Source organism: Pyxicephalus adspersus, chromosome 10 (genome assembly GCF_032062135.1).
Source record: "Pyxicephalus adspersus chromosome 10, UCB_Pads_2.0, whole genome shotgun sequence".
Taxonomy (NCBI): domain Eukaryota; kingdom Metazoa; phylum Chordata; class Amphibia; order Anura; family Pyxicephalidae; genus Pyxicephalus; species Pyxicephalus adspersus.
In genome coordinates this window covers 25,351,275-25,378,306 of record NC_092867.1, presented here as the reverse complement: position 1 = coordinate 25,378,306, position 27,032 = coordinate 25,351,275, and the positions used below count along the sequence as shown (strand labels likewise).

Genomic DNA, 27,032 nt, shown 5'->3' with positions numbered 1-27,032 from the left:
TCTATGTATGATTGTACATAATATTGTTTTACATGTTTGTCTATGTATGATTGTACATAATATTGTTTTACATGTTTGTCTATGTATGATTGCACATATTATTGTTTTACATGTTTGTCTATGTATGATTGTACATAATATTGTTTTACATGTTTGTCTATGTATGATTGCACATATGAGTGTCTGTATATAGCAGTGTCTGATCTGACACACACACCCCAGTATAACACTTTCTGAGTCTTGTCCATGTATTTCTCTATCCTGTATATAAATAGACAGAAGTGTTCATTTCCCTCAGACCCCCCCATGTGTATGTTCTGTGATGTAGATATAATAGCAATACTAATATTCCATTCCCATACATTTTGCTCCCATCAGCATTCCTTTTTAAATAACTTTTAATAGAACAATGCAGTGCTGTCCCTGACTAATGGCTGATCTTCCACATCTCACTCCACCAGCTGTCCCAGCTCCACGTATCGATTGCTAACACACCGTTCGTTATCCTTTAAATTCCAAGCGATGACCACTCCATAGTTGTTTGCAGATCGCATGATCTTTGCTTTATCTTTTTTTTCTTGCCCTGAAAGCACACAAATACATTAATATTTATATGTTTATATAATAAATCCCTCCTCCCTTCCCCTGTACACACAAGCAGCGATCGTTAATGTCATAGATTAGAAAGCTATATAAAAGAATGCAGCAGTATCTGGCAGTGAAGGAGTGTAATTTAGCGATCAAACAATCTGCATGTCTAATAAAAGCGATGTGCTAAGGAGCATTAGAAGGCAGAGCCCCTGAATCTCTGCAGGAAATGTTCTTTATATTATACATATACACGCAGGTCCTGGCTGAGCGCTACAACACCACCGACGCTTAGCCAACCATTAAAAATCAACCGTACACTTTTTCAAGACACCGACTGCATTTTATATCATTCCCCTTATCACCCGACACCTCAATGCCTTTTTTTAATTTTTAAATGGCTTTTAAAAGCAAGCTGTCCACTCACTCTCTGCTTGATACTACCGAGCGCGCGGCTTTTCTTTTTTCCGTGAAGCGCTCGGTGAACGAATGGTTATTATTTCACCACGCCGGTAAAATTGGGGTTGTGAAGAAATATTAGGCGCTTTTAGTTGTTATTTTTAAAGCCCGTGTCGGGCGGGTGGGCTGTTTTATATTGAGAGGAGGTTGCGTTGTGACTTGTCTCTGCCAGGACCTGATGCAATCCATTGAAGCCAACAAGTTTGGAGAGAATGTTGAGTTCAATCAATTCAGAACGGCGAGATGGAGCCCAACTCACTCAAGGTATTATTATCTGCTCCTCTGTCACCGGCTCCTCACACCTGGGGGCCACACTCACACCCCACAGCTGGACACTGCTCACACAAACTTTTGGGGGAATATTAATAATAATAATTTTGTGTTGTCACATTCCTCCAGTGAGAAGAGCCGGGTGAATGTATAGTGAATGGAGCTGTAATGTGTGAATGTCCTTCCTGCTTTTATTTATTTCTTTTTCTCCTGCAGTGGGTCGGCTCACCCTGCGGTCTCCACGGACCTTATATCTTCTACAAGGCTTTTCAGTTCCACCTTGAAGACAAACCCAGAATTTTATCCCTCGGCGACTTTTTCCTGGTTCGCTGCAAGCCGGAGGAACCGATTTGTATCGCTGAGCTGCAGCTGCTATGGGAAGAGAGGATCGGCCGGCAACTTTTATCCAGCTCCAAACTTTATTTCCTTCCAGAAGATACTCCCCTGGGGAGGAATAGTGACCATGGCGAGGTGATGACTATCTTCTATTTCTGTGTTGTCCCTTACCTACCTAGCTACCTACCTTTCTATCTACCCACCTAACTACCTACCTATCTACCTACCTAGCTACCTACATAACTACCCACCTACATACCTACCAACCTACCTAACTACCTACTGCTCCCCTTACCTCTCCTACCCCCTACCACTGCTGGCTTCTTGTCTGTTTCATCATTATACTGTATTTATATAGCACCAACATATAAAGCAGGGGTTGCAAACGACAGATCAACCCTGCCCAAAAGAGCTTACAATCTATTTTCCATCTCCCTGCCTATTGTGTGATACTTCCCCCACCTCCTAGATTGTAAGCTCTTCAGGGCAGGGTCCTCTCCTCCCCCTGTGTCTGTATCCGCTTTAATTACATTATTATTAATAATTACATTTAATGTACAGCGCTGCGTAGTATGTTGGTGCTATATAAATACTGTTTAATAATATTAAGCTGTTCGGGGCAGGGTCTTCTCATCCTATGTCTGTATCTGTCATTTGCAGCCCCTGTTTAATGTACAGTGCTGCGTAGTATGTTGGCGCTATATAAATCCTGTTTAGTAATCATTTTCGAAAGAGTTCTGCTTGATCTGCCAGCTGTTTGGTGGCATGACTATTATACAAGTAGCTCCGATTGCTAGCAAGCTACCTACCCCCCCCAGGGTACCTTTCTGACACTCATCAAGCTCCTTGGACAAGCAGTGATGACCACCGGTAGCCGTCTCCTCCTGTCACCATCAATGTGATCAGCGATAGATCGTTACTGATTGACATTCCTATTAATAGCTCGGCTGGTGTAGCTTTGTGCTGTGTTATTTTTTGGGTGTTTATCACTGATTGCATCCATTACAGCCCCACTGCTTTATTATTGCAGAACACGATGATATTGTTCCCATCTCACTACTGTTGGAGGAAATGAGCAAATGGAGAATATAAAAGCTTCTTTCATCTTTTTATTATAAAAGTGATCAGGGACAGATCAGTGAATAAATATTCACCACTATGTATATTTGTGGGTCTGTCGGTCGTGTAACCAGCAGCGACACGTTAAGCATTAACTGCATAATCCCTGCCGATGAATGTCGTGTCTTCAGATTGTTTATTGAGCCCATGGTTTCATTGGAAGGTATTTATAACTAATTGCCGCTATGTCATCGGTTAACTCCAGCCGTGCCGGCACAGCACAATGCAGCTTTTTTGTATCATCCGGGAATTATTATTATTAGGCTGTATTTATAAAACATTATTATATTACACAGTGCTGTACATTCATAGGGATTGAATCCCCCCGCTCCCTCCTTCTGACATGTTTGGTGATGATGACTTTCCAGATTTCCCATATAAGTCTGCTGGGCAGTGATGATTATATTAAGAATTCTTATTCTATAAGTCCATCTCTGTCCTGGTAGCGGATCGGTAGGACACGCTGGGGTGGGTTCGGGATTGGCGCTCCCCTTGTCGCTCTTTTCTCATTGGCTTCCTATGATCACATGTCTGGCTGCTTTTGTTTCTAATTTTGTTTCTTTTTGCTTCTGGCAACAATAACAAGTTGATATTTTGTTACTTCTTTCTATAAGGGGGGCAGAGGGAGGAAGGAAAGCTATTAGCAGGTTGACCTGAGTTAAGATGTGACACCCCCCCTCACCTCTTCCATATAACTTTCCTCTGCAGCTGTCCCCCCCCTCCTTCTTGTTGTACTTATTATTTGCTGTTCACATTTATGGCTTCAGCCTGGCTTGTGATGTGGAGAGGAGGGGGGGGGATACAGATCAGCCAGCAGTATGAATATCATCCATGTACAAGGAAATGACTCAGCCCTTTGATTGGTGACTGAGAAGCATCATTCACCAGCGTGACGCAACCTCCCTGACGTAGATGGGGCACATTCACCACCTATGGGTTGCTATGGACAACCACTCTTGCAGTTTCTTGGCTAAAGAATTAAGGAAAAGTGATGTAACCCGTAGCACTTACAACTTGCATGTTGTTGTGTCTGTTTTGGTTGGTAGGGAACGAGATGTGCTGTAACCCATAGCAACCAGTTAAGAAGCTTTTCTTTTCCATTGACGGATACCTGGTTGCTGTGGGAAACAGCACTTGCTTTGTAAAATAGTGTTGTAAGGATCACGTGGAACAAGTTATGAGGAAGTGTTGCATGAGGTTTTTTTTTTCTTCAATAATCAGATGTCTTGTTGCCATGAATCACTACACTTTCTGGCTGGCTTGGTAAAGCAAAAAAAAGCATGTTGAGGAAGTTTTGTAACCCATAGCAACCAATCCTTCCCTTCCCTAATGAAAAAAAAATGATAACTGGTTGCTGTTAAATACTCTGGTTTGCTTGGGAAAGCATTTTAAGGACGTGAAGTGGTGGTAACCCATAGCAACCAGTCAGAAATGGTTTCCATGTGGTTGCTATCACTATTAAAGTGGTCTTTCTGCTTCTCACTGTGTGATCTCACTGTATATATATGTGTGTATGTTGAATAAATATTCAACATACACACATATATATGAAGTCTTTGAACAAGTATAAAGTTTCATTTGGTGGTTGCACTTTTCACCTTGGTGATGTCATTTTCCTTGTGGCCTCAGCCTTCATTCATTATAAATTCCTTGTGAGCTGATTGGCTGGGAGCCTCCAACGAGAGGCGGAGTTTATAGGAGGTAACGTCGCCCTCCCATGGCCATGTACATATTGCTCCCTGGATTTCTGTGTATACATCTGATTGGTTCTTGGCGTGTTTCTGCTGATCTCAGCACTTTGTGTTTTATTGGGTGCTAATCCCCAGAATCACAACAAAGGGTCGTGTTTTTGTTGAAACAGTGACATAAGTGTGTGTGACTTGGACGATTCATTATATTCAAGAAAGACCTGCTGTACATTGCGGGTGTAAGCATGGGAACCAACTTTTGTGGCTGCTATTAGTTTTGATGCTACTGTTGCTGCAGGATGCGGGTTATTATTGCTGCTGGTTGCTATGGGATACAGATGATTGTTGCTGCAGAATAAGGGTTTTTTTGCTGGTGATTGTTGCTGTGGGCTATTGGTGATTGTTGCTGTGGGCAATAGCCCACAGCAACATATTGGTGATTGTTGCTGCGGGATACTGGTGATTGTTGCTGCTGGTTGCTATGGGACATGGATGATTGTTGCTATGGGATACTGGTGATTGTTGCTGCTGGTTGCTATGGGACATGGATGATTGTTGCTATGGGATACTGGTGATTGTTACAGCTGGTTGCTATGAGACATGGATGATCGTTGCTATGGGATACTGGTGATTGTTGCTGCTGGATGCTATGGGATACAGGTATCTGACGCTGGTCTCATGCATACTGTACAGATCTCAGGCAGCTGGAAGGTAATTGACTCATTACAAGCAATGCTCCTGTATTGTCTCCCAGTTTATAAAGTGATTTAGATCCCGGGGAGTGTGCACGGCGTCCATGCGTTGCTGTTGATACGCGGTATATATTGTAATGATATATTAATAAGTAACCTGGCATATGTCCCCGCTGCCTGCCAATTCCTCCTTCCACTCACTCACTGTTTAGTCCCAGCTCCCTATCATTTGGCAGTCTGGGTTGCCGTGGGAACAATAATTACCTCATAATCGGTGAGAGTGATCTATGAGCTCACAGCTCTCCAAACCTGCACAGCGTGGTCATATCGAGGGGCCAGTCCGGGGCCCCGGGGTGGTTTTGGTGGGTTTTGGTTTTCTAGGTGACGGGGGGTATGATGATATTTCTGAATCAGATTGTAGAAATGATATTGTATTATAGAAGTGTCATTATAGGCCCGTAACCCTGGTGCCCTGAATTCGTCCCAGCCACACGTGGCCCCCTGGGACTCTACTTGAGGCAGTGCAGCTATGTTCAGATCTGTGGTGGGAATAACCACAGCAATTCTTGTTCCCAGGCCTGGACCCAACTCATGTATGAAGCCCTAAGGGCCACATGTGGCCCCTGACCTGAAAATTAGGCTACATGTGGCCCTAGGAAGCTGTAACCACGCTGCAGTCTCCTCGCCGGTCTGATCATAGTTAAAAGGCAAAACAATTTGGCACAAAGTTCTTCCATGTTTTCTGTCCAGTTTGCCCATTTTCTTCTCTTTGCTCTGTAGTAATGGATTTTGCTGATTTTACGTGGTGGTTGCAGCACAGATCTTTATTGGTGATTTCTATCAGTCTCATGTTACATGTGTCCGGTCTATGACAGTCTCCTGTTGTACATCTACATTCTCAGATTTATGTAGCTATAAGTTTGCTGAATATTTTGTGCAGCTCTTTAGTGATCACAGCGGTTGTACATGAAGCCCTCCATTTCAAATAAATTGACCACCACTTATCTCTAATATCCATATCCTTGTACATTGCTTACTTATTATTTGTCAGGACCTGGGTTTGCATATTTTACAGAATGCAGAAAATGCACAAAATATTGTAGATGACATGGACTTGTGCATCATATAGGGGGCAGCAGTGAGCAGCTTTATGAGCTGATTTTATGCAGCCTGTTCATTCTGAGTAAATTCCACTTCAGTAAACTGAAGCCCCATTTTAATGACTTCCTATGAAAGTGGCACTGTACGAAGTTTACAAATCTGCCCATAGTACTTATACACTTAAAAAAAAAAAATGATACCATGTCCATATCAGTAATTACCTGGAAACTAAGATAAAATATAAAGTTTATTTTCTACTAGAATGTCATAGCCCCAGACACTGACTCCTATGTACCACAAAAACCATGCCGTCCCATCATCTCATCATTTTTTTTGTTTTCAGGTTAACAGCTGCATCACTTAATAAATGCTTGTGTTTGTATTCGTGTGGTTGGATTTTCAGGCCACAGATTTAACCACCCAAGAACACTCGCGCTGACTAGTAGTTTAGTACTTACCATTGACGTGTAAGTGATTTCTATGTCCTCGTTTTTTCTTGTAATGTACAGAACGTGCCACGGAAAGTCCCCCACCACTTACTGTAACCAGTACAGTCTGTGACACTTAACTAGTCCCTACCAATAAATATTGTAATGTAAACCTGTGTTCTGCAGACTGGCAGCTAAAAATGTTCTAATTGTGTCTTTTAAATAAGCATAGATTGAATTAATGAGAGCATATTTTGCCATTCAGTTGCTTAGTTACAAAGTAGTATTCCTCCGTTCATGGGAGATAAATTGGCTCTTTTATGCTGCAAACCCCCTAAACATAATGACGGTATTGCTGGAGAGAGGGAATATGGAGATTGGACCTTATTACAATAATGTTCACACTTAGACGTACAACGTAATTTTACACTGCAGAATGTCACTAATTGAAGAGTCCACATATTGTACTTTTGTAATAACTCCCGCTTGGTCAACTTGTGTGACAGATATGGTATGGAATGTAAAGATTTAGAGCTTTGTTTATGCAGCAAATTGAAATGTGTAATGATATGTTATTCCCTTTTACACATAACACATTTATAATTAGATCAATGATTTACATGTAATATCTTAGTTCCAGGGCATGTTAAAGTATTTGCTTGTTAGCCTCCCATACTACACACACACCTTCATAGGCAGCCAGTACTCCTGCCCACTGCCAGCAAATGGTTTATCAATAGTATTTCTTCCATATATGCTATTTCCATTCCAGGCTGAAAATTCTATTGGTACAGCCTGCTTGTATTGATTGGCTAATAACAGTTTGTGTTTATTTTCTACTGTTTCTTCTTTTTCCACTGGAAAACGTTTACCTTGCCCATGTCAATGTAACTGTAGCAGTCTCTGGCAGTTATTCTTTGCTATGTGTATCTACTGTCTATAAATTGTAGGGGAGGAGAGAAGTAATAAATGCAGTGTTCTCCCCAGCCCCTTTTAGCTGGGCGCAGCACCCGGCACTTTTCATTGACCACCCGGCTGTTTTTGGGTGCTTACTGATGATTTGGGTCTCAATACAATTTCTTACCACCTAGCCTTAAAAAAATTCTGGGTTCAACACTAAAATGTAATATAAAGATTTGTTACCATTAGCTTTATAGTTTCAATTAATAAACCAATGATACTTCTTGCATTATTGTTTGACACTTATTTGACATTTATATTTTCTATCTTGTTTTTATTTTTATCCATTATGGAACAGATCTGACATATGCCACCTATATTTTGATTTTTTTTTTTTTTTTTAATATGGAACAAACAGGACATGACTTTCATAACATCGACATTTTTTGAAGCTTGATAGGAAGAAATTGCAGGCTGGTGGCAGCCCCTGTATTGTGACCCAACTCTGTATTGTGACCCAACTCTGTATTGTGACCCAACTCTTCAGTAGCCGCTCAAAAATAGCTAAGTGGTTACTGAAAAGTGCTGGGTGGTGCGCCCAGCTAAAAGGGGCTGGGGAGAACACTGATCTTACTTGCTTTTTTGTTTGCATTCATAACAACCCATCAGCTTTATAGGATAGCACTTACATCACCATTTAATATATCTATTACAAATATCTCTTTTATTCTTTGTGTAACTGAATTTGTACCAGGTTTTTTTTGCCTTTCTCTGGATCAACTATATCTAACACTGGGATATGTTTACTTCCCTAGTGGTTGAACTTGATGGACTTATGAGACTTATGTCTTTTTTCAACCTGACTTACTATGTAATTTAATTTTGTTTGGTACCAACATAGTTCATGCGTCTCATCCCCTAAGGAAGCCAATAAGGTGAATTGCGTTGGGACTACCGGGACAGTTTTTCACCTCCGTGATAGGACACTTTTTTGGGACTTATCCTTATAAACTTATTATTAGCAATATCTCTGTTTAGGCAGTTTGTCCCTAAAAACCTCATTAAGGTGATTGGGGCCTGGACAAGCAGTGTATTTTATTTTATTTTATTTTCTTAATGACAGTAATATTGTTATTTAATTACTATTTTTGTACCCTATTTTGTTACAATACTTGCCAACAAAAACCCTACTGCCTCTTCTTAGTGTTTTTTTTATCTACTGTCTAATTAAAAAACGATAGCTGGCACACAATAATGAAATTTGACAAGCATAATATACATAGTGATAACTATAGATGGTGCTGCCCCTGGTGTCCAGGCAATAAATCCAAGTTGCAGTTGGTTTAACATAACACTTAAGATGGTTATGAGCTAATAAAAATACTCTGCAAGCGCGGATACAGGCATAAAGAATATTGCAATGTCAAGAGAAGTGTAAATAGTCTGTTGAGGTTGTAGGATCTGTTAGGAAAGCGGTTTATTGATGTCACTTAGTTTTCAGTACCTACCTCACATTACTGGATTTAGTGTACAACATGTTGAACTAGCAATGCTCCCCGAAGCAATAAAACTCCAACTTTTATTCAAAACAAAACTACCTATGCAAAACAAGTGTGCGCACTGACTTCAAAGTTAGTTATTACCTGTGTCATCTCCTCTTTGGTGTAGTATGACTCACAAGCACTTTTGCTTCTCAGGTTCCCACATGATCTGTTAAATTACGTTGTACTTTGCTTGGTAGGAGTTTTTTTAGCCACTTGCCTTTTTCAGCCGAACAAACTTGACTGAAAGATTTTTTTTTTTCCTTGAAGAATTCTGCTTTTAATAGCACTCTGTATTTTTCAAGTAAAATGTTGTCAGAAGGTCAGGAAAGCAATGATTTTCTGTGGCAGCATTCCAGTGACCTTAATGTTTGGCAGATATCCATGTTTCTGCTCAGAGGTGCCAGAGTAGTAGATAATATGAACATTTGTTTTCATTACCATAATATTGGAGACTTTCAAATGGCAGATTTTTTTTGTCATTTCAGAAATAATTTGGTGGATTTAAAATATATTCCCACCTGCCCAACAAATTTGATATTCGGAAATTGGAACAGTAAAGTTATCAACGATGTAAAATGGTATTATCCGTGTTCCATGTTGTCCATATGGGCTTCAAAGTAGCCACAGTTTGTCCTAATGGGAAATGTTGAGTTTCTTAAGGACTGAATAAACCTTCTGTATTATTATTATTATTTTATTATTAATATTAGACCGTATTTATGTAGCACCCCCATTTTTCTCGCATTGCTGTACAATAAATAGGGTTTAATATTTTATTAAATTATTTTTTTACCAATTGTTATACAATGCTAATATGTGCTGCAGATACAAAAAAACAACCTTCATATAGGAGTACAAATTATTATGCCAGAAGATTTTAAATTATGTTGCAGGAGGAGGAGCCTTCCCAGTCACCATGGGGTATTGCCAGGGGCAGACATAAAGAGGTGCAAATGTTCCACTGCTTAACAGCCCCAGACCCTTTTCAGCCAATAGGTCAGCCAAGTCAGTTCAATAGGGAGGCCCCAAGTCAATTCTGTACAGGGTCCCACTGTTGGCTACATCCTCCACTGGGTGTTACCTCTACTTTTTTATGCTTCCTCTCAAGATCGCTAACAAATGGGGCAAGATGAGTACAGCTGAGGCTATTTTAGTGCCCAGAATTTGTGATCCTTATTCCATTTGTAGGACCCACAAGTGCATGTTAAACACATTCATTACATTCCTCCAATTTGTGATTACCTGTGTATTATCCCTCTGGAATACAATAAAAATGAGACTCTTGATGAGTCCAGAAATGCATAGTGGGCTAACATCTTTTTTGGGCTGCCCTGAAACCCTAACCAGCGTATTCAGCCTACCTGCTGGACTGAAGAACTTCACCTATTCTCGACTATTCTCTATTCGAGAAATTACTGCTGCCTTTACTATTTCCAGTCTGTCTACATACTGTGTGTAGTTAGTGGGCTCAGGGGGAGGACTTTTGCATTTCTGGGGTATGTGCCTACATCAGTATCACCTATAGCAGCTACCGAGGAAGAATTTTACAAGCCTGATGATGTCACAAGGAGTAATTCAAGGCTGTTTTTACAAGCTAAAGAAAAAAGTCAAAACAAAAATGCTGGGGCATGCTCTAGGGAGGAGCATTTAGGTAATGCCTTGGCATATACTTTAATCATTGCTCCTTTGAGAAAATGTGCTGTATATCTTAGTTATTATCTGCTCTATGAAAATCGATCATTTTTCATGTCTGGCGATGGTAGATATAAGTATATAGAAAGAAACGTAACAAAAAAACTTGTATACATTATTTAAAAACTATAAATATGTATACTGTATTGAAAAAGTAATCCCGGTATGGAGTTGAAGCGTGCAGACTGACTTCGATTGGTATATCCTAGTAAATTGCATCTCTGCTTGACACAAGTAATATTGGCTACTGACATCTGCACTATTTTTAAGATATCTGATGGAAAAACCTTCTGGCTAAATCATTCTTCATGGTCTGATCTTATGACTGTTGCATTGTTGATAATGTGTAAAAACCTTGTGATCCACAGCCGAGAAAGACAAAAATCAAACACAGGAATCTTCATGGTTGAAAAAGCTGATATTCCTAGTCATGAATTCATTTAGATAATGTGAATGGTGTATTTGCAGGCTTTAGCATGATTGGTGAAAATCCTTTAAATGTGTTATTGACATCTTAATGAGGGTTGTATTTTTTTTTTTTTTTTTTTTTTCTGTTTCACGAAAAGGATATTTTAGATGTGAATACATTTTTCCTGGCTGGAGGCCATGAAAACATGTTTGGAAGTTAGAGGGCCACAAAAGGCTTTGGAAGTCTGCCAAAAATGTTCTCAATAATGCAGAGTAAATATATTGGCTTTTATTATTTGTCTTTTTTTTCCATTTGAACTGTGTTAAGTTACTGGCTAAACTATTTGCAGCATGGGTGCAGACTTTGTTAACTGCAGTGCACAATATTGGCCTATAGATCATATTATATCATTTATATATAAATATATATCATATATATAAAATTATATTGTATCATTTTTTAATACCTATTTTATTGGGCATCATACTGTTCCTTTACATCTTCCCCACTGTTTTAGAAGTTCTGCATGCATGGTTATTCCATTTCTAAAATTTGTAGTAATAGTTATTGCAAAGTTTGGTAGATGGAAAGAGGAGAAACGTATAGCAACCGATTAGATTTCAAAAGCTAAACCTCCACCCCTTCTATTTCACTGTAATGCTGTTTGTAGGTGATTCTAGATTAGCCTTTCTACACCTTGAAATACTTTCAGGTCTATAGGGAACCCCTTCTATATTTTCTATACCCACAGCTCTAAGTACAATAGTCTACAGGTCAGTGAGAAGAATTCATCTAACAGTGCTAGTCAGTAGGAAGAATATCACGCCTACAGAAAGCAAAAAAGATCATAGGTGTCACTGATTTGGGGGAGACAACTTGCTCAAAGAACCCCCAGCAACCCCCGGAGGAACCCTAGTTGAGAAACCCTGTTCTAGAGAGATTTTAAAAGTGAGTGAATCTTGGTAAACACAGCTGATGATTTGGCACAAATAAGATTCACTTTGCCAGACAGGATGTTTTGCAAACTACCCAGCATATAAAGATCAAATAAAGCCTTCTTTTTGCAGAAGTTGTATTGGGCCACCATACAGAAATGTCAAGTCAGCAATGTACGCAGGTTCTAATTTCGATCCTGCTTTTATTTATTTACAGAGAACGCATGATAAAAGTATGAGATTCCTCCTCTTCTGTGACTGAATCCTATGAATCCACAATATTAAGTTATTTGTAGTACATTCACTTTTTACTACCCTTGTTAAGAAAAAAGTGAAACAAAAATATATAATTTCTGTTTTCCTTGGCTATTGCTTAATAGCTAATTTCTGAATAAATGTAAATATACTGTTACAGGGATCAAAGGTAAAAGTACATGACTTGATTTACAGTATAAAAGAGCTTTGTAAATGTTTAACAATAAGCGATTCTACATCTTTTCCTGCATATAATAACATAAGTAAAATATTTACCACGGTATACTACAAGACAGTAATTGATTGTAATCTGACCAAACAAGACATTTCTGCAAAATAGTGTAGCCGTTCAATGTGAAAACAAGATAAAGGTCTTGTGTGCACTTGCATATTTTTTTTTTTTCTATTTCACAATGCAGCTCTTACAGCAGATATAACCAGTTGTATTCTAGGTACATTATTATCATGTTCCAAGGCCACATGTTTAATATTACTGTATCAGTAATTGTGTAGAGCGAGAAGCAGGTGTACAAATTTGATCCTGACCTCAAACATTCTTTGCATGACCCCAGGAAACCGTGTAGTGGAAATGTTCTCAACGTGACACAACCAAGCTTTCCAACCCCAGTGTATTTGTTTGTTGTGTTTGTGCTTGTTATTATTTGTACATTTATTTTTAATCTATTTTTAAAAAACCTAACATCAGTATGTTTTACTTTTATTCTGCCAAGAATTTTAATAATTTATCCACTCTATATTTGGATAAATTTACTGTTCCAAAAGATTTGTTAAAAAAAAAAAAAATAAGTATGCAAACCACCAGTCAGAAAATTGTGTAATTCAAAATCTATACTTGTATGATGAGGAGGTTGTAGGCAGAAAAGGCAACTGTGCATGGACATATTTAAAAAGTATTGATTTAAAAAAATGGATTTTACTGACTTTTAGTATTTTGAATATTTTATTTTATCTTCAGCACATAGCTGACAGGTGCTCTTCAGAATTTTGTCAGTCTGAGGCATTAAAGCTTTACTGACGTTTGCTTAGACAGTAACTATACCGTTTTCTTTACTTAGTTTTGTGGTTGCTCAGACTACAATTAGGCTCTTGAGTGCTTTTTATTTCAGATATCGAAAATTATAGGTAATTTCTGAATGTATTAAGAAAATGAATTTAATGGATCAGGAACAAGGAACATGGGCTGATTGAAATGTAACGGTACAGAAGAGCCTTACTACTAATAGAAGCAAATTTTTCACTTCATTTAAATGGGTGTATTTTTTATTGAATGAAATAGGCCAGATTACTGCCTACAGCAAAGTTGATTTTTATTCTAAATTTAGATTCGTGCTCCTTGTAGAGTGGTAGAGCAGAAAGAAATATTTCCTTAATTCTTTTTTTCAGCCAGTAAGTAGGAGAGTAAAAATAATGTCATGCTGGTAAAGTTGATCATTTTTCCACCTTTATGGACATATCTGTAGAAAAGTAGAATTATTTGGCATGGATGTATAAAAAGCCAATGGACCTGATTTATTAAAGCTCTCAGAGGCTGGAGAAGGATGCACTTTCATCAGTGAAGCTGGGTGATCGAGCAAACCTGGAATGCAATTGGTCCAGGATTCAATACATTTGATAGCAAATTACCTTTTTAAAAATCTATTCCAAGTTTGCAGTTTTACTGATGAGTGTATCCTCTCCAGCCTTGGAGAGTTTTAATAAATCAGGCCCAATGAGATGTTAGGTTTGACATGCATCCCATCTCTGGGCATAGCCTGGCTTCTCTCCAACCAATGTGGCCCATTTTTACTTTTATTACCTATTAATTGAGTGCAGCAGATATTCCCATGCTGGTCGGTCCCTGATGTTCCTAACCTACAGCCTTTTTTCTGGTCTCCAGTGGACCCTGGTGTCATACAGTTATTAGGATGTGTCCATGTCATTCCATTTTTGTTTGGCTAGCAATTAGAGAGCAGGATAGAGGAGAAGATGGAAGTGTAGTGGAAGGAGAGCACACATAACATACTCGGGTGCTTTAAACCTGTCGGTGGATTTGTTTTTCGGACAATCCAGTTCAGATATTTACACAGTACAGCAAAGCAAAGACACCACTCTTTCTGTTTTAAACTGTACAAGGAATGCGGTGGTGTCCTCATGCCTAAGTCCAGCCTGTTGATTGGATATTGAAGAAGGAGCAGGAGACTGATGAGGCCCACTGCTCTCTTTCTATTAACCTGTTAATTATCCACACATTTGAATACAGCACCCCTGATTGGCTCGTAGTAGGGTTGCCCTACTTCTTCCAGTCTGTGTTCTACTTTATAGAGTTCTGCAAGAAGCAAACCAAATTACCACATATTTATAATAATAAATCAATGACCCCTAATGATCTCAGAGATGATAACTTATAAGTCAGTGTCGGACTTGGCCAACAGTGGGGCGACCACTGAACTGACCTGGGGGCCCTTAAGTGGCACACGTTTCACTTTAGAATGGCTGTCCCTGTGGTAAGTGTGACCTCTCTGTTTCTTACCCAACATGATGGATATGCTTTCAGTGCAACGTTGATCGACCTAGCAGTTGATGTTATTTTCTTATCTATATATATATATATATATATATATATATATATATATATATATATATATATTTTTACCTATTTGAATTCTTTTAAAATGTACAGATCAGATACAGTACAATTTTAAAAGTAAACCATATGAAACTCTGAATAAGAACACAAAAGGAATGGGAGCCCACTCAACGCACTGCTCTCCATCTATTGGCATATGTTTTATATTTAAATAACATAATGTGTAAACTGAGAGTTGGTAATCTAGCTGCAGAGTATTAATATAGTTCACTGGTACACATCAGCAAGTGAGCATGCACAAAGAACAGCTATTTGTAGAGCCAGTTCTCTTGAGTTGTAGGCTGTCAGGAAGTCACATACCATAGATGAGCTATTTAGAGTATCATACAAATTTATCTAACAAAGCTTGTGTTACTTCAGCTAATGTCAGTGTTTATATGAACATCGGTTGTAAGAGTGAGTGTCCTTTTTATGTCACTCTTACATGATGTGTTTTCCTCATATTGATACAAAGATGAAATAATTAAATCCTGACTCCATTTTATACGACAAAATCGTCCTTATAGCATTTTAATTAAATTGGCTATTTTGTCTATATTTTTTCTAACTGATGCAACCCCAATTGATTAACAAGGGGCAGCAGCCCAAGTTGATTTAAAACGAAAAAAGTCGGTCCCATGACCAATTCCTAGTTTGTAGTTTGGAGGCTAGTATCAGAAAAACCTACGTGTTTCTGCAAGGTTGCAGCTGTCCCCAGTTCTGTAGAAGCTATGAAGCATGATCGACCCTCCCTCTGCCGTACACTGTGTTTTCTTGTTAACGCAGCCAATTAATGTATTTCATTGACGGCAATAAAAGCTTTCTTATTAAAGCGGAACTAAACTTATTGTGTTGGGTGAGTTTTTGCATTTGTTCCTAATATGGCACCCCACAGTGATGATGGGGTCCAGGATCCTGCCACCACTGCATCCCCAAAGCTGCCATGCTTGCTACCAACTGTTCTGGGCCCACCACAATACCCTTCAATTATTGGATGGACGCTGATGATGTTCAGGAGTTTAATTGTCCTGGACATCTCGGTCCAATCCTTAAGTTTACTCCATTTATTGTAACATTTTATTGTATCAACAATGTTGTGTAGTTTGCCTTCTGATTGACGTTACCAACACATATTTCAAAATACATTACACAGACATGGTCTATTATTGTCACCATCATATAATCGGCTGTCCGTAAGGGGTATGTAAGCAAGAATTGACAGCAGGATATCAACAGCACTGAACAACAACTCCACTGCATATCACTCATCACATTTATAAAGCAGTGTCTCCATTCAGAAGAGTTTGTCACACACCACATCCTGATTTTATGAATGGAATGGTCAGTGTTGTCTGTGACACAGCCTTGCATAGTAGAGAGAAGATAGCAACCCTAAATGTCTTTGTTACGGTTTACATCTATTTTAAACTGAAGCCAAATAAATTGTATTATTCTGGTACACTCACTTTCTGGTTCTTCTGGAGAACACATTATGTGTTATAGAATATAGATCTAAGCATGACTTATAAAAGTAATACGCTTTTAATATTAACATGTGCAGATTAAACTGTGGCATTTTATTCAGTCTAGTGATTGTAGATACTATTAATGTCTCCTGTGTTCAATGTTCTAAGACCTTGCCAAAAGTTGTTTAGGAAATGTAATCGCTATATGAGAAATTACCATACAAATTAGACAGAATTCTGAATAATTATAAGCCCTAATCAGATTTTAATTGGACATATGAACAGTATTTTTGACAAAATTAAAGTCACATTTAGGGACTTTTTTTGTTAGGAGTTATGGTAAAAACCCACAAACTACATAAATTATTTTAGTGTTATGATCATTATGATATTTAACTGTTTTCTACAATTTGCCTGACTTTGTGGTGTCATTTAGTAGTAGGTTCAGTTTTGACCTGGGTGGGATAGGCTTTGGTGGTTAGCATTTTATTTGCTTTAATGGTTTCCTTATAAGGAACAATGTTTTTTTTTATTACTGAATTTTTGTACTTTATGGCTTTTGTAAATTTTTTATAAATATTGTAATTTATTGATAGAAAACATTATTTTTGTGGATCATATTCACCATTGTTTTTTTATGTTTATAGATAAATTTTTCTTTTGTATTAATGAGTGCCTTTTGAGAGATTTCCCTTCCAGGCTTGTAGGCACATCAGGTAGGTGAAACTCTCCCAAAGCACAATTATTCCCTATAGACAGTTGTCCCACTTCATGTTATGGGAACAGTTCCAGATTTTGACTTTATCTTAAAAGGGCCATTAGGACAAATTGAGAGAATGATTCTTGTCATTGGGGACATGACCAATAAACCCATAAGTACATAATAGAGATTCTAAACCTGTAAAACTCTTGCTTTTTACATAAATGTTATTTTGGGTCTACATGATAACCTTTAGTAAATGAAAGATTAGCAGTAATCCATTGCAATTTAAAGGGCAGCAAATCCATTCATAAACTTATTTCTAACTGGTGAGTTATAGTAAGACTTTCGTTATCGTGAAAATGCATCACAAAATGGTTTCTTTTTTTCTGTGTCAGGTGCACTTTGAACAACACAAGTATTTCAATCTATACCACCCACTCTGTTCCTATTTGTTTTTCTTTATTTAGCATAAAGGAAACTTATACATAGCAGAAGAAAATAAGTTCTGCAAAAATGAAAGTGAACAACATTTTCTATCGCTTAACAATTGCACCTGTCAGGGGGTGGGATATATTGGGCAGCTAGCAGTCAGTTCTTGGTGGTGATGTGATGGAAGCAAGAAAATGGGAAGTGAATAGGCGCCTGTGACCAGGGTCAAATTTGGTTATTTGGCAATGTTCAGTAGGTCCTAAAAAGGCAGTTCTTGTAAGGTGTTCCTGGTATACAATAGTTGACACCTATGAAAGCATGGACAGCTGGTAAACTAGGAACAAGGTCATGCATGTCCAAAGTTCACAAATGCAAGTAGGAAAGGCGGAAGGCTAGCCTGTCTGGTCAGATCTGAAGGAAAAGCTACTGTAGTATGGATTATTATTATACAGTATTTATATAGCGCCAACATAATATGCAGCGCTGTACAATAAATAGGGGTTGCAAATGACAGACAGATACAGACAATGACACAGGAAAAGGAAAGGATTGCTGGAAAACGTAAGATTGGAGGAAGGTGTCTGAACACATATGCATTAAGACAATGTTAGGCATGTGATTTTTATGCATTGGTTGGTTTGTGTATATGTTCCACCATTATTTTTCTACAGGTTCTCCATAACAGGAGATATTTTGTATTGACTTAACTAACCTGCTGCTATTTTGCCTCAGGACATTTTTCCAGGGCCACACCTTGTGTGTGAAAACATTACTAGCAATTTACTACTACTGTACCTTTACTATTTGTCTTTCTGCTTCTTTGTCTTTGTTATTGTGCTTCTAAGACTTTTTTTTATATAATTTGTGGTTTGCATTGCAGTCATTTTTTGAAAGCTAGTTTGAAACGTTGCAACAGATTTCATATGGTTTTTCTTTAAATGCACAGTGATGAACATAAAATATTTTACTTTTTTTTTGTGATTCTATCTGAAAGATGTGGACGTGTATTGAAAACCAAAACTTTTATTTGAGTTTTGGGTGAAAAAGGATAGAGTTAGGGGTTCAAATAGGAAAAAAAACTCCACACTACCTCACATAATCCCCTAAATAAAAAAAAAACATCCCAGCACCATATTTGTAAAAAAAAAAAAAAAGTACAAAGAAATTTGAACAAATCCATCTCTCAAATTGTCTCTCATTGTCATATTAGGAACAGAAATTACTTAAAATAAAGAAAATCCATAATCCACATAAATCGTGTATGTAGCCTTCACCATTGTGGGGTCACCGCATACAAAAACCTCTCAGCAGACTAAATATAATAACAATGGGTTATAAAGGTTTAACCCTGCAGGTCAATCAATGCTTTTTCAACATCCCAAATGCATTTTTCTGTGCTCCATGCAAGTTATTCATCCCCACAACTATAAAAACTTTAAATAAACTTTTCAGGCAGGAGTTGCACAGGGGACTTGTGCTGATCACAAGACTGACTGAACAGTATTATAAATAATTTCAAAGGTGAAACTGTTTACATATATGTGTTTATCTGTTTGACAGAGGTTCACATGATTAAAGGTTGATTTAAAAATGGATGTAGTAAAACCTAAATTCCTGATAAAACAAAATTGTTTAGATAGAAGGATAATGCGTAGTTTTATTTGAATCTTGCTGCCCTTTGCATATTTGTTTCTGATCTGTGAGGAACTACCTTGTGATCCGCCTCCAATGTTCCAGCCAACTTGTAGTTTTGTGCAGTCAGTTTGTAGTGAGCAGACCTTTTAAATCCTACTGACCTCTCTGCATAGACAGTATAGCAATAATATCATAACTACTTTTTCTGGGTTTATAAAGGTATTTGAATCAAAAAAACCTAGCAAAGGTCAAAACTTTTTAGGCAGATCTATTCAATAATGGGAAAAATGTAATACAAGCTTTATTTCATATATTTAAATATCTAGATATAAACATGAATAAAATCATGGAGTCTCAATTTGCATTCGACATGTTTCACCAATGTCATCTGCTTCCTCAGATATTGGAATTGGATATACATCCAATTACATAGGCAGACTTCTCCAAAAATTGTAGATTCGGCAACATAAACAGGAAAAAAGGATGTGGACACAAACACAGCCCCACAATCCCAAGAAGCACTCTTAAGGATTCATGTATTCATGGCACCCATATTAAAAGCTTGCTTCCAGAGTCAATATTACTCAAGCCAGTGCTATAATACCAAGTTTCAAACGGCCTACCAATCGCTTGGCCAGTCTACCCAATCGTTTCCACTGCCTTCTGTAAGAGCGTCGAGAGTGTGTTTTTTTTTTTTTCACATTTGTGTTTATCCCAAACATGTTTAAATTCATTGCCTCAAGTCGGAATAACATTAGGAGACCCCTAACGGTTACATCCAGATATTACAGTCCAGGGGTTGGAAGCTGCTTTGTGTTACCTCCTGGTCCTACAGTATTTCTGGGATATTTTTCACACTTTACTGTTCATTACAAGCTGTACAATGTTCCCTTTACTTTATTGTATACAAAATAACAGAAACTAACCCTGAGCTGGTGCATTTAACTAAGATCTCTCTTGGCAATTTTATCAGGAGCCAAAAACTGCAAATATTTAGCAGACTTTTTCTGCCATTAAATACAGTGTTAGCGGTAAAAAGAGTAATGATGTTTTCCTGGATGGTAGAGAGCATATGGAGACAAGAAAATATATAGCTGTGCAGCAGAGCAGATATACTGGCTTGTATTATGTGTTTACTCTAATAGGTATAATGGTCTGTGTTTTTTTTTTTTTCAAGCAATCCTTATATAAAATGTGCAGTTGTTATATCTGTTCTGCTGTTATAACATTTTACCATGATTGTGAAGGAGCAATTAATTAATGGTATCTGTAGACCCATCCCTTACCCATTTGCCTTTCCTTATGTTTGTTTCTCGATTACTTGTCCTTTGCTGCCAGTCTCCCACTGGCTGTCTTTTTTTATCTAATTGGCAACAGGTTGACAGTTATCATCCTTCATCCTGATTTTTTTTGTTTCCCAGCTCAGTAAGGTCAATGGGCTAAGAGTAGAAGATTATAAGCATGTGTAATCTGAAGTGAAAATGCAAGTATTTATCTGAAGGTCAGGACTAACTTTTACTCAATTGGAAAGTGCCTACAAGTTGTGCTAGCTCAGCATATTTAAGAATTACACCCACCTACATAAGATGTTTTTATGAACTAAATCTAGCATGTAGGGGTCCAAATCCGAGCCATCAATCTGTCATTAGCCACAATGTTACTGAATTCAGTCATTGCGACCTCATGTAGTCTGCTTTGCTTTGAAGAGTTGGTCAATGTTTGGTCCGGAAGGGGAAGGGTTTATAGAGTAGGTCTGCAGGATTTGATCTGTTGGATCTTTGATTTGTAGGTAGAGAAGCAAAGAGAAGGGTGATGGTTCTGGAAAAATAATCTTGATAACCCAGCCAGTCTGTTTTGTTTCTAATGCTTAAATGATAGGCCACATCTGCCAGATCTTTGCCTACATTTTTACTTGTGCAAAAATCTTCTGATACAATAAAGCAAGTCTCACTTATTGCCCCATAGACTTTAATTACAGAAAAGCAGAGCCACAAAAATTAATAGCTTTTTTGGGCTTGGCAAAATTAACAAGCACCAGTGTGGAGTGGTATGCCATATAAGCCATAGCCGCTCATTCCCTGCTTTTCAGTCTTAAAGCAAAACCAAACCCTTTTTACACTCGCCTGTCCCCATCCCATTGCATGTGCTGCCATCTCTTCCATTCTAACTTTCTAGTTTCGATCTTCAGCCATCTTCATCTTGGCAATTTTAACAGACGAAGCGAGGGATTGGGCAGGTGATGTCCCTTCTGCAATGCCTGCCTGATCGCTCGCTTCATGTCTATTTGCAAATAAGCAGCTTTCATGTAAATTGCCTACATGTTTTTTTGCAGATTTACATTACAATTTATCACTGATAGACATTATTGTGTTGTAAATGGTGACCCATTAATTGTTGAAAGTTTTTTTTTTTTTTCCCCCAGCCTTATCCTATATTTTAATTACCTTGCTTGATGTGTGAGTAAATTACACTGTCACTTACTGTTTTTTTTTTTGTTTTTTTAAGTGTTTTATAATAACAAAGCATTGAATCCCTATTTTTATTGATTTTTAATTTTTGACTAATCTAGACACATCGACTTTAAAATTTATGCGGCAAACCTAATTTCAATGTCCTACAAGCCTGCTGGAATTAAGTGAAACATTTCCCTTTATAAAAGCATTTTATCTGGTTAATCAAAGCTGCTGGGCAGCTAAAAGTAAACATATTCAACATAAAAACACTACAAGATTGAAATTATCTGCGATGTGCAGTGCTGGTATCAATTTACTGATGGTTGACTGATTATCGACTTATTCACAGTTCTTCTCTTTTATAAACTTGCAAGTCCATATTAGGTGCCCAGAGCTGAACAATGAAATAAACAAAGGCTTTTTTCACGGATAAAAATAAAAATGTTTAAACAGATTACTGGTAGGCTTATTTCTCTTTCCAGATCTGTTTAACCTGCTGATCATTCTCTAGTATAGTATACAAACATTTCTTTTAGGGGGGGGTCTGTACCATTGAGCCATATGTGTGTATGTTCATACATTATTAATGTTTTGCTCTTTTCTTTTCTGGCCACACATATATCTAAGCATAATAGTCGAAATATTACAAATGTTCACCCCCAAAAATGTAACTGAAACTATGCACACCTTCTTTTGTTTTCTGCTTCAGCTATAATGGCCCAATGATCCTGTCACCACAGCATCCTCTGCCTCCCTTTCCACTGTGGATTTTATTTTTTTGGAGGGTCCCCAAATCACCCCCTTTGGGCATTGGGCAGCTACTGATATATAAATCCTTCACATACTCATAATGGTTGCATATTCTGTGGCATTAACTCTGTTCTTGTCATAGTGTGAATAGAGCTGGACACTACAGTGATTGGTGCTCCTCTCAAGGACAGTTTGTGACATGACTATGACTCTGTACAGCGCTGTGTAATATGTTGGCCCTTTATAAATACAAGATAATAGTTGCAAGTGCTTTTATCTAGTACAAATATCATTTACGTTTGTATACATCGTGTTTTGTAGCTGCCATAATAAATTACTGTCCTCAAAGTGTGTAGGTGTAGAATAGTATGCTTCCTGGTTTCATTTTGCTTCACTGCCTCGGCAGTCTGTTAATATATTACCTATGACCAGCACACTAGGAACTGTTAGCAGTCGGCTATCTTTTTAGTTTAGCACTTTCTCAATGACAAAGAAGTAAGAAATGTCAAGCCAGGTCAAGCTTTTTATTTAATCCAGGTAAAGTATTTGCAGATTAATTTTTCTTTTAAAAAGCCATTCAGGGAGCATCTGTGTCCTATGTGCAGTTAAAGGTTTAAAACAAGCCCTTACCTCCCTAGCTGCCTTTAATGTAAAGTTATTCATTCACAAATATACTCAAAGATTACAAAAAGACTCCAATGGTAGATTTCAGTTGTTTTCTATCAGTTTAAAAATGTTTCCTTTGTAGCTGGTAGGCTGCCAAAATCTGCTGTCATAGCTTTTTTTTCTAACATCACAGAGCCTGAAAATTGAAAATGAACTGAAAAATACTTCAGTGTGTGTAATCTGAGCACATGCTTATAATGCAGAAGTCACAATGCTACCCTCCAGGGTTTGTCTTTACATATATTTATCTTTTCATATTTTTATTATTGTAACTTTTATTGTTTTAATGCTTTTGTTAAGCTAATGCTTGATATTTTAAATGTAGGGACTGTCTTTACTCAATAAAAGCCTTTGCATTTTTATTTTGTAATCGATAACAACCCATCAGAAACCATTTTAAGTCTGTTTTGCTTCATTTAACTGCTGAAGGTTTTCTGGGCTAAACTTAAAGCAGATCCATACCCATGATACTTACCTGTCCCATCATGAGGCTCCACTATCCTCCTTCTCTTCCTGGAGATGTTCTTTGGCCATTTTGATCAGCTAAGATGATGTAACTCCTCTGCAGGCGTCAGTAATTCATTAATTCCGGGTATGTGCAGGAGAAGGCAGCATCACCGAGTATCCTGGCAACCAAAGCTAATGTTGCGCATGTGCAGCTCCCCTTTTTCCAGATACCTGGAGTGATCAGGCAGGTAGGAGAGTTTATTGCAGAAGGGACATTGCCTATCCCTTACTGCAATAATGGCCTGCCTGAAAACCTGTAAAGCTAAAAGTGGAACTTTATTTCCACTTTAAAGAACTTTTCAAGGTGTTCTATGAAATTATCCAGGAAAGCTTGCTACCCAGGAAACAAAATTCCAAATGTGATCAAGTCAGAAATTGAGCAGGTATGACTGATAAAAAAAATTTTACCCCCACATTTGGCATGTTTCTCCAATGTGAATATGGTTTTGTATATAGTAAATCCGGTGCATATTTAGGCTAGTGCAAATTCAAAATTACTCAATAAGGACACTGAAAACCCGTTATTATGGAAATTTTGTTGACAACCTGCATGGCAAGGTAAAAATTACAGCCATTTAGTTAATCACTGCAAGTAAACAGTCTACAAGATTTTAAGCAATTCACACAAATTTTCTATTTAAATCGTTTCTGGATTGAATTATAGCATTTTCTGCGTTGAGGCATCTTGTTTTTTATGAGCAGCCATGCTAAGAACTTTGTTTTAGCCCTGCAAATGTGATTTTTATAGCATCTTCATGAGCTTTAGGTACACATCAAAGCAACTGTAATTTGGCAACACCCCTGTACACAGCCTGTGCCAGAGTCAAAGTAGTTGCTCATATGCACTTCTTCATATTGCTGTTCTTAACAGTTTATCACTGACCGCTAAAAGTAACTGCTTTTATGAGAGTCATTAATCTTGTTAGAATTTAATTGGTGATAACACTGCAGGTTTAAATGTGTGTAGTGAAACTAAGAAAGAGGCAGTCATGGAAAATACTGGATTCAGACTTTAAATTTAGGACAGTGGGGGGTATTCTGGAGGGGTCCCTACAGTGGAGCGGTTTTAAATGTGAATAGACCATTTTAGATCTATCTTCTCTGTAACTGGCTAGAACAATGGTAATAATCAAGGTGCAGGTACTCATAGACTGTAGAATGAAGCCAGCATTTTACTTTTACTTTGAAATTTAGTATGTGGTTTCCTCCTGCTGCTCAGGAGCAACATGATACTCCAGTCAACCAGTATGAACATCTATTTAATAAAAAGGCAAGTGAAATAATCAATGCAAGTAGAACTCTTGAAATTAGTTGCCAAGGATAACAGAAACGTACAAAACTATTACATATCTATTAATAAGCATCCAATGCTGTTTTCAAGTTGCATAATAAATTGTTGACAATAGCAGATAGGAATCTGATTTGTAACAAAATTCTTTTCAATTAGTTTACTAAAGACATTTAGAAAGGACACAACAAAAAGATAACAAATGGTGGAAACATTAATGGAACAGAAACGGGCACTTACATAACCAACTGCAGACTTGTAGAAATTGGAAGCCATTCACAAGGAATACAGAGTGGCTCACATGATTTCATATCAACTGGTTCTTTAGGATTTCCTCAATTACTAACTTGGTCCAAATCATATTGTTGTGCAGTAATGAGAAGAATGAACTTATTTTCAAATTTGACATAACATTTTTTTTTCAAGAATCACAAATTCCTTATTCGCCTTGAATTTGTTTCTTATGTGCCAAGAATCAAACATATCCTGCATCTAGATTGTCTTTTGTGGGCATCAAAGCAGAAGCACAAAAGTCCGATTTCGTATACAAGAATAGGCTGTTTATTCCAGTATAACAAAAATGAAAAGTAGTCAAGGTGTACAGCGGCAGAGCAAAGCCACAAACATCAAAATAACTTCTGCTGCACCGAGCTTTTACATATTTAGTGTCCCTTGTTCTAGGTAGTCCGTTTCTAGGAAACCGCAGAAGCCCAGTAACCAGTTCCTATATTACTGGCAACCTTCAGCTTTACAGCTCAGTCTCCCTTGCATACCGGCCCACACAGTTTGGTTCATCTTACTTGGCAGACCTGTCTGGGAAATAAGTGAAGCCTGGACCATGGGGCTAAAAATACTCCAACTTGCTTGTGGAGAATTCTAGTAAAATTAAGGCCCATTGTAAGTTTTCTGAGCACATGGTAAAGTTCTTGGTATTCCTGCCAAAAAAAGGTTACTTGCTTTACCTTTCGAGGAGTATGTAAGCAATCCTGGTGCCATATACCCCCATCATACCCTTTTTTTTTTTTTTTTCTTTTTTTCTGTAAAGTCACCCAAAACATATTCTGTGTGAGATGTCAGTTGTCTCAAAAAATTTTGGGTGGCAGGAATTTGGGTCATTATGGGTTTTAGATTTCCCTTTTTATGTTAGTGTTACCCAAGGGAACACACTGCAATGCACTTTTGGTATGGCATTATTGGGTTCTAATGGGTCCTAAAAAATAATATAGCAATGCTCGTATATATATTCACTGGTTCCTAAATCTTGTTTATTTACATAATACAAGTGCTGCAGAGGACACCACTGGTTACTAAAGTCCTCAAAGTTTTGATGCATCTATTCCTGGCCACAAAACTCCTTCAATAGCTGGCATTGCATTATAAACGTGTAAATATGATTATAATCTATTAGTAGTATTCATAATAACTTCTGATAAAACAGTATTTGTGGATCTTGTCACTTTCTCCTCAATCAATATTTAAAGTATTTGGATATTTATTTTATGACCTGGCAAATAAAAATATACAAGATTTACTATTCATCAAACTGTTAACTTCTCTCTATTTGCTCCAATTTATGTATATTTCAAATGTTTACTTTTGTCCCAAATTTTTAGTAATGTAAGCAGGCTAATTAGGACAAGTGACTATTCATACAAGGCGATCTGCTTTCATATAATTTATTGTGACATTTTAAGATGTTAAATATAGTGCCTATGAATAATATATTACACAACCAGGCATATGCTGCTTAACTCTTAATAGAAATTTGCGCACAAAAGGATTTGTTTTTTTGTTTTCCATACGAGTCAGCATGGTGTCATTTTGGGAAGATATTAACAAAAATCATCTTGTGTTAAGGATTGCAGACACATGGATAATTATACAAATTGCTGAAAGCAAGGTTACAGAAAGAGTGTGTTTGCGGTGGCAAAGTATTGAAATTATTTGTTTGCAAGAAGGTGAAGTTTGCATAAGAGTTTTTTCTAAGAAGCATTTATCATAAGATGAATCACCTACACCATTAGCCAGCTGAAGACAAATATGAATGTGGGTTATTTAAATGACTTTTTTTTTCTCTCCTTGATCCTGAAGAA

General features: G+C 37.6%; 1 protein-coding gene across 1 annotated transcript in view; it reads left to right on the top strand.

The window, feature by feature from the left end:
* The first annotated feature begins 1,201 nt into the window (after window positions 1-1,201).
* ARID5B (AT-rich interaction domain 5B) overlaps window positions 1,202-27,032 on the top strand; it is a 176,895-nt gene continuing 151,064 nt past the window's right edge. The window contains exons 1-2 of the mRNA XM_072423122.1: window positions 1,202-1,311; window positions 1,534-1,788. Coding sequence (XP_072279223.1) covers window positions 1,291-1,311; window positions 1,534-1,788 — 276 coding nt within the window. The 5' untranslated portion in view covers window positions 1,202-1,290. The remainder of the gene's footprint in view (window positions 1,312-1,533; window positions 1,789-27,032) is intronic.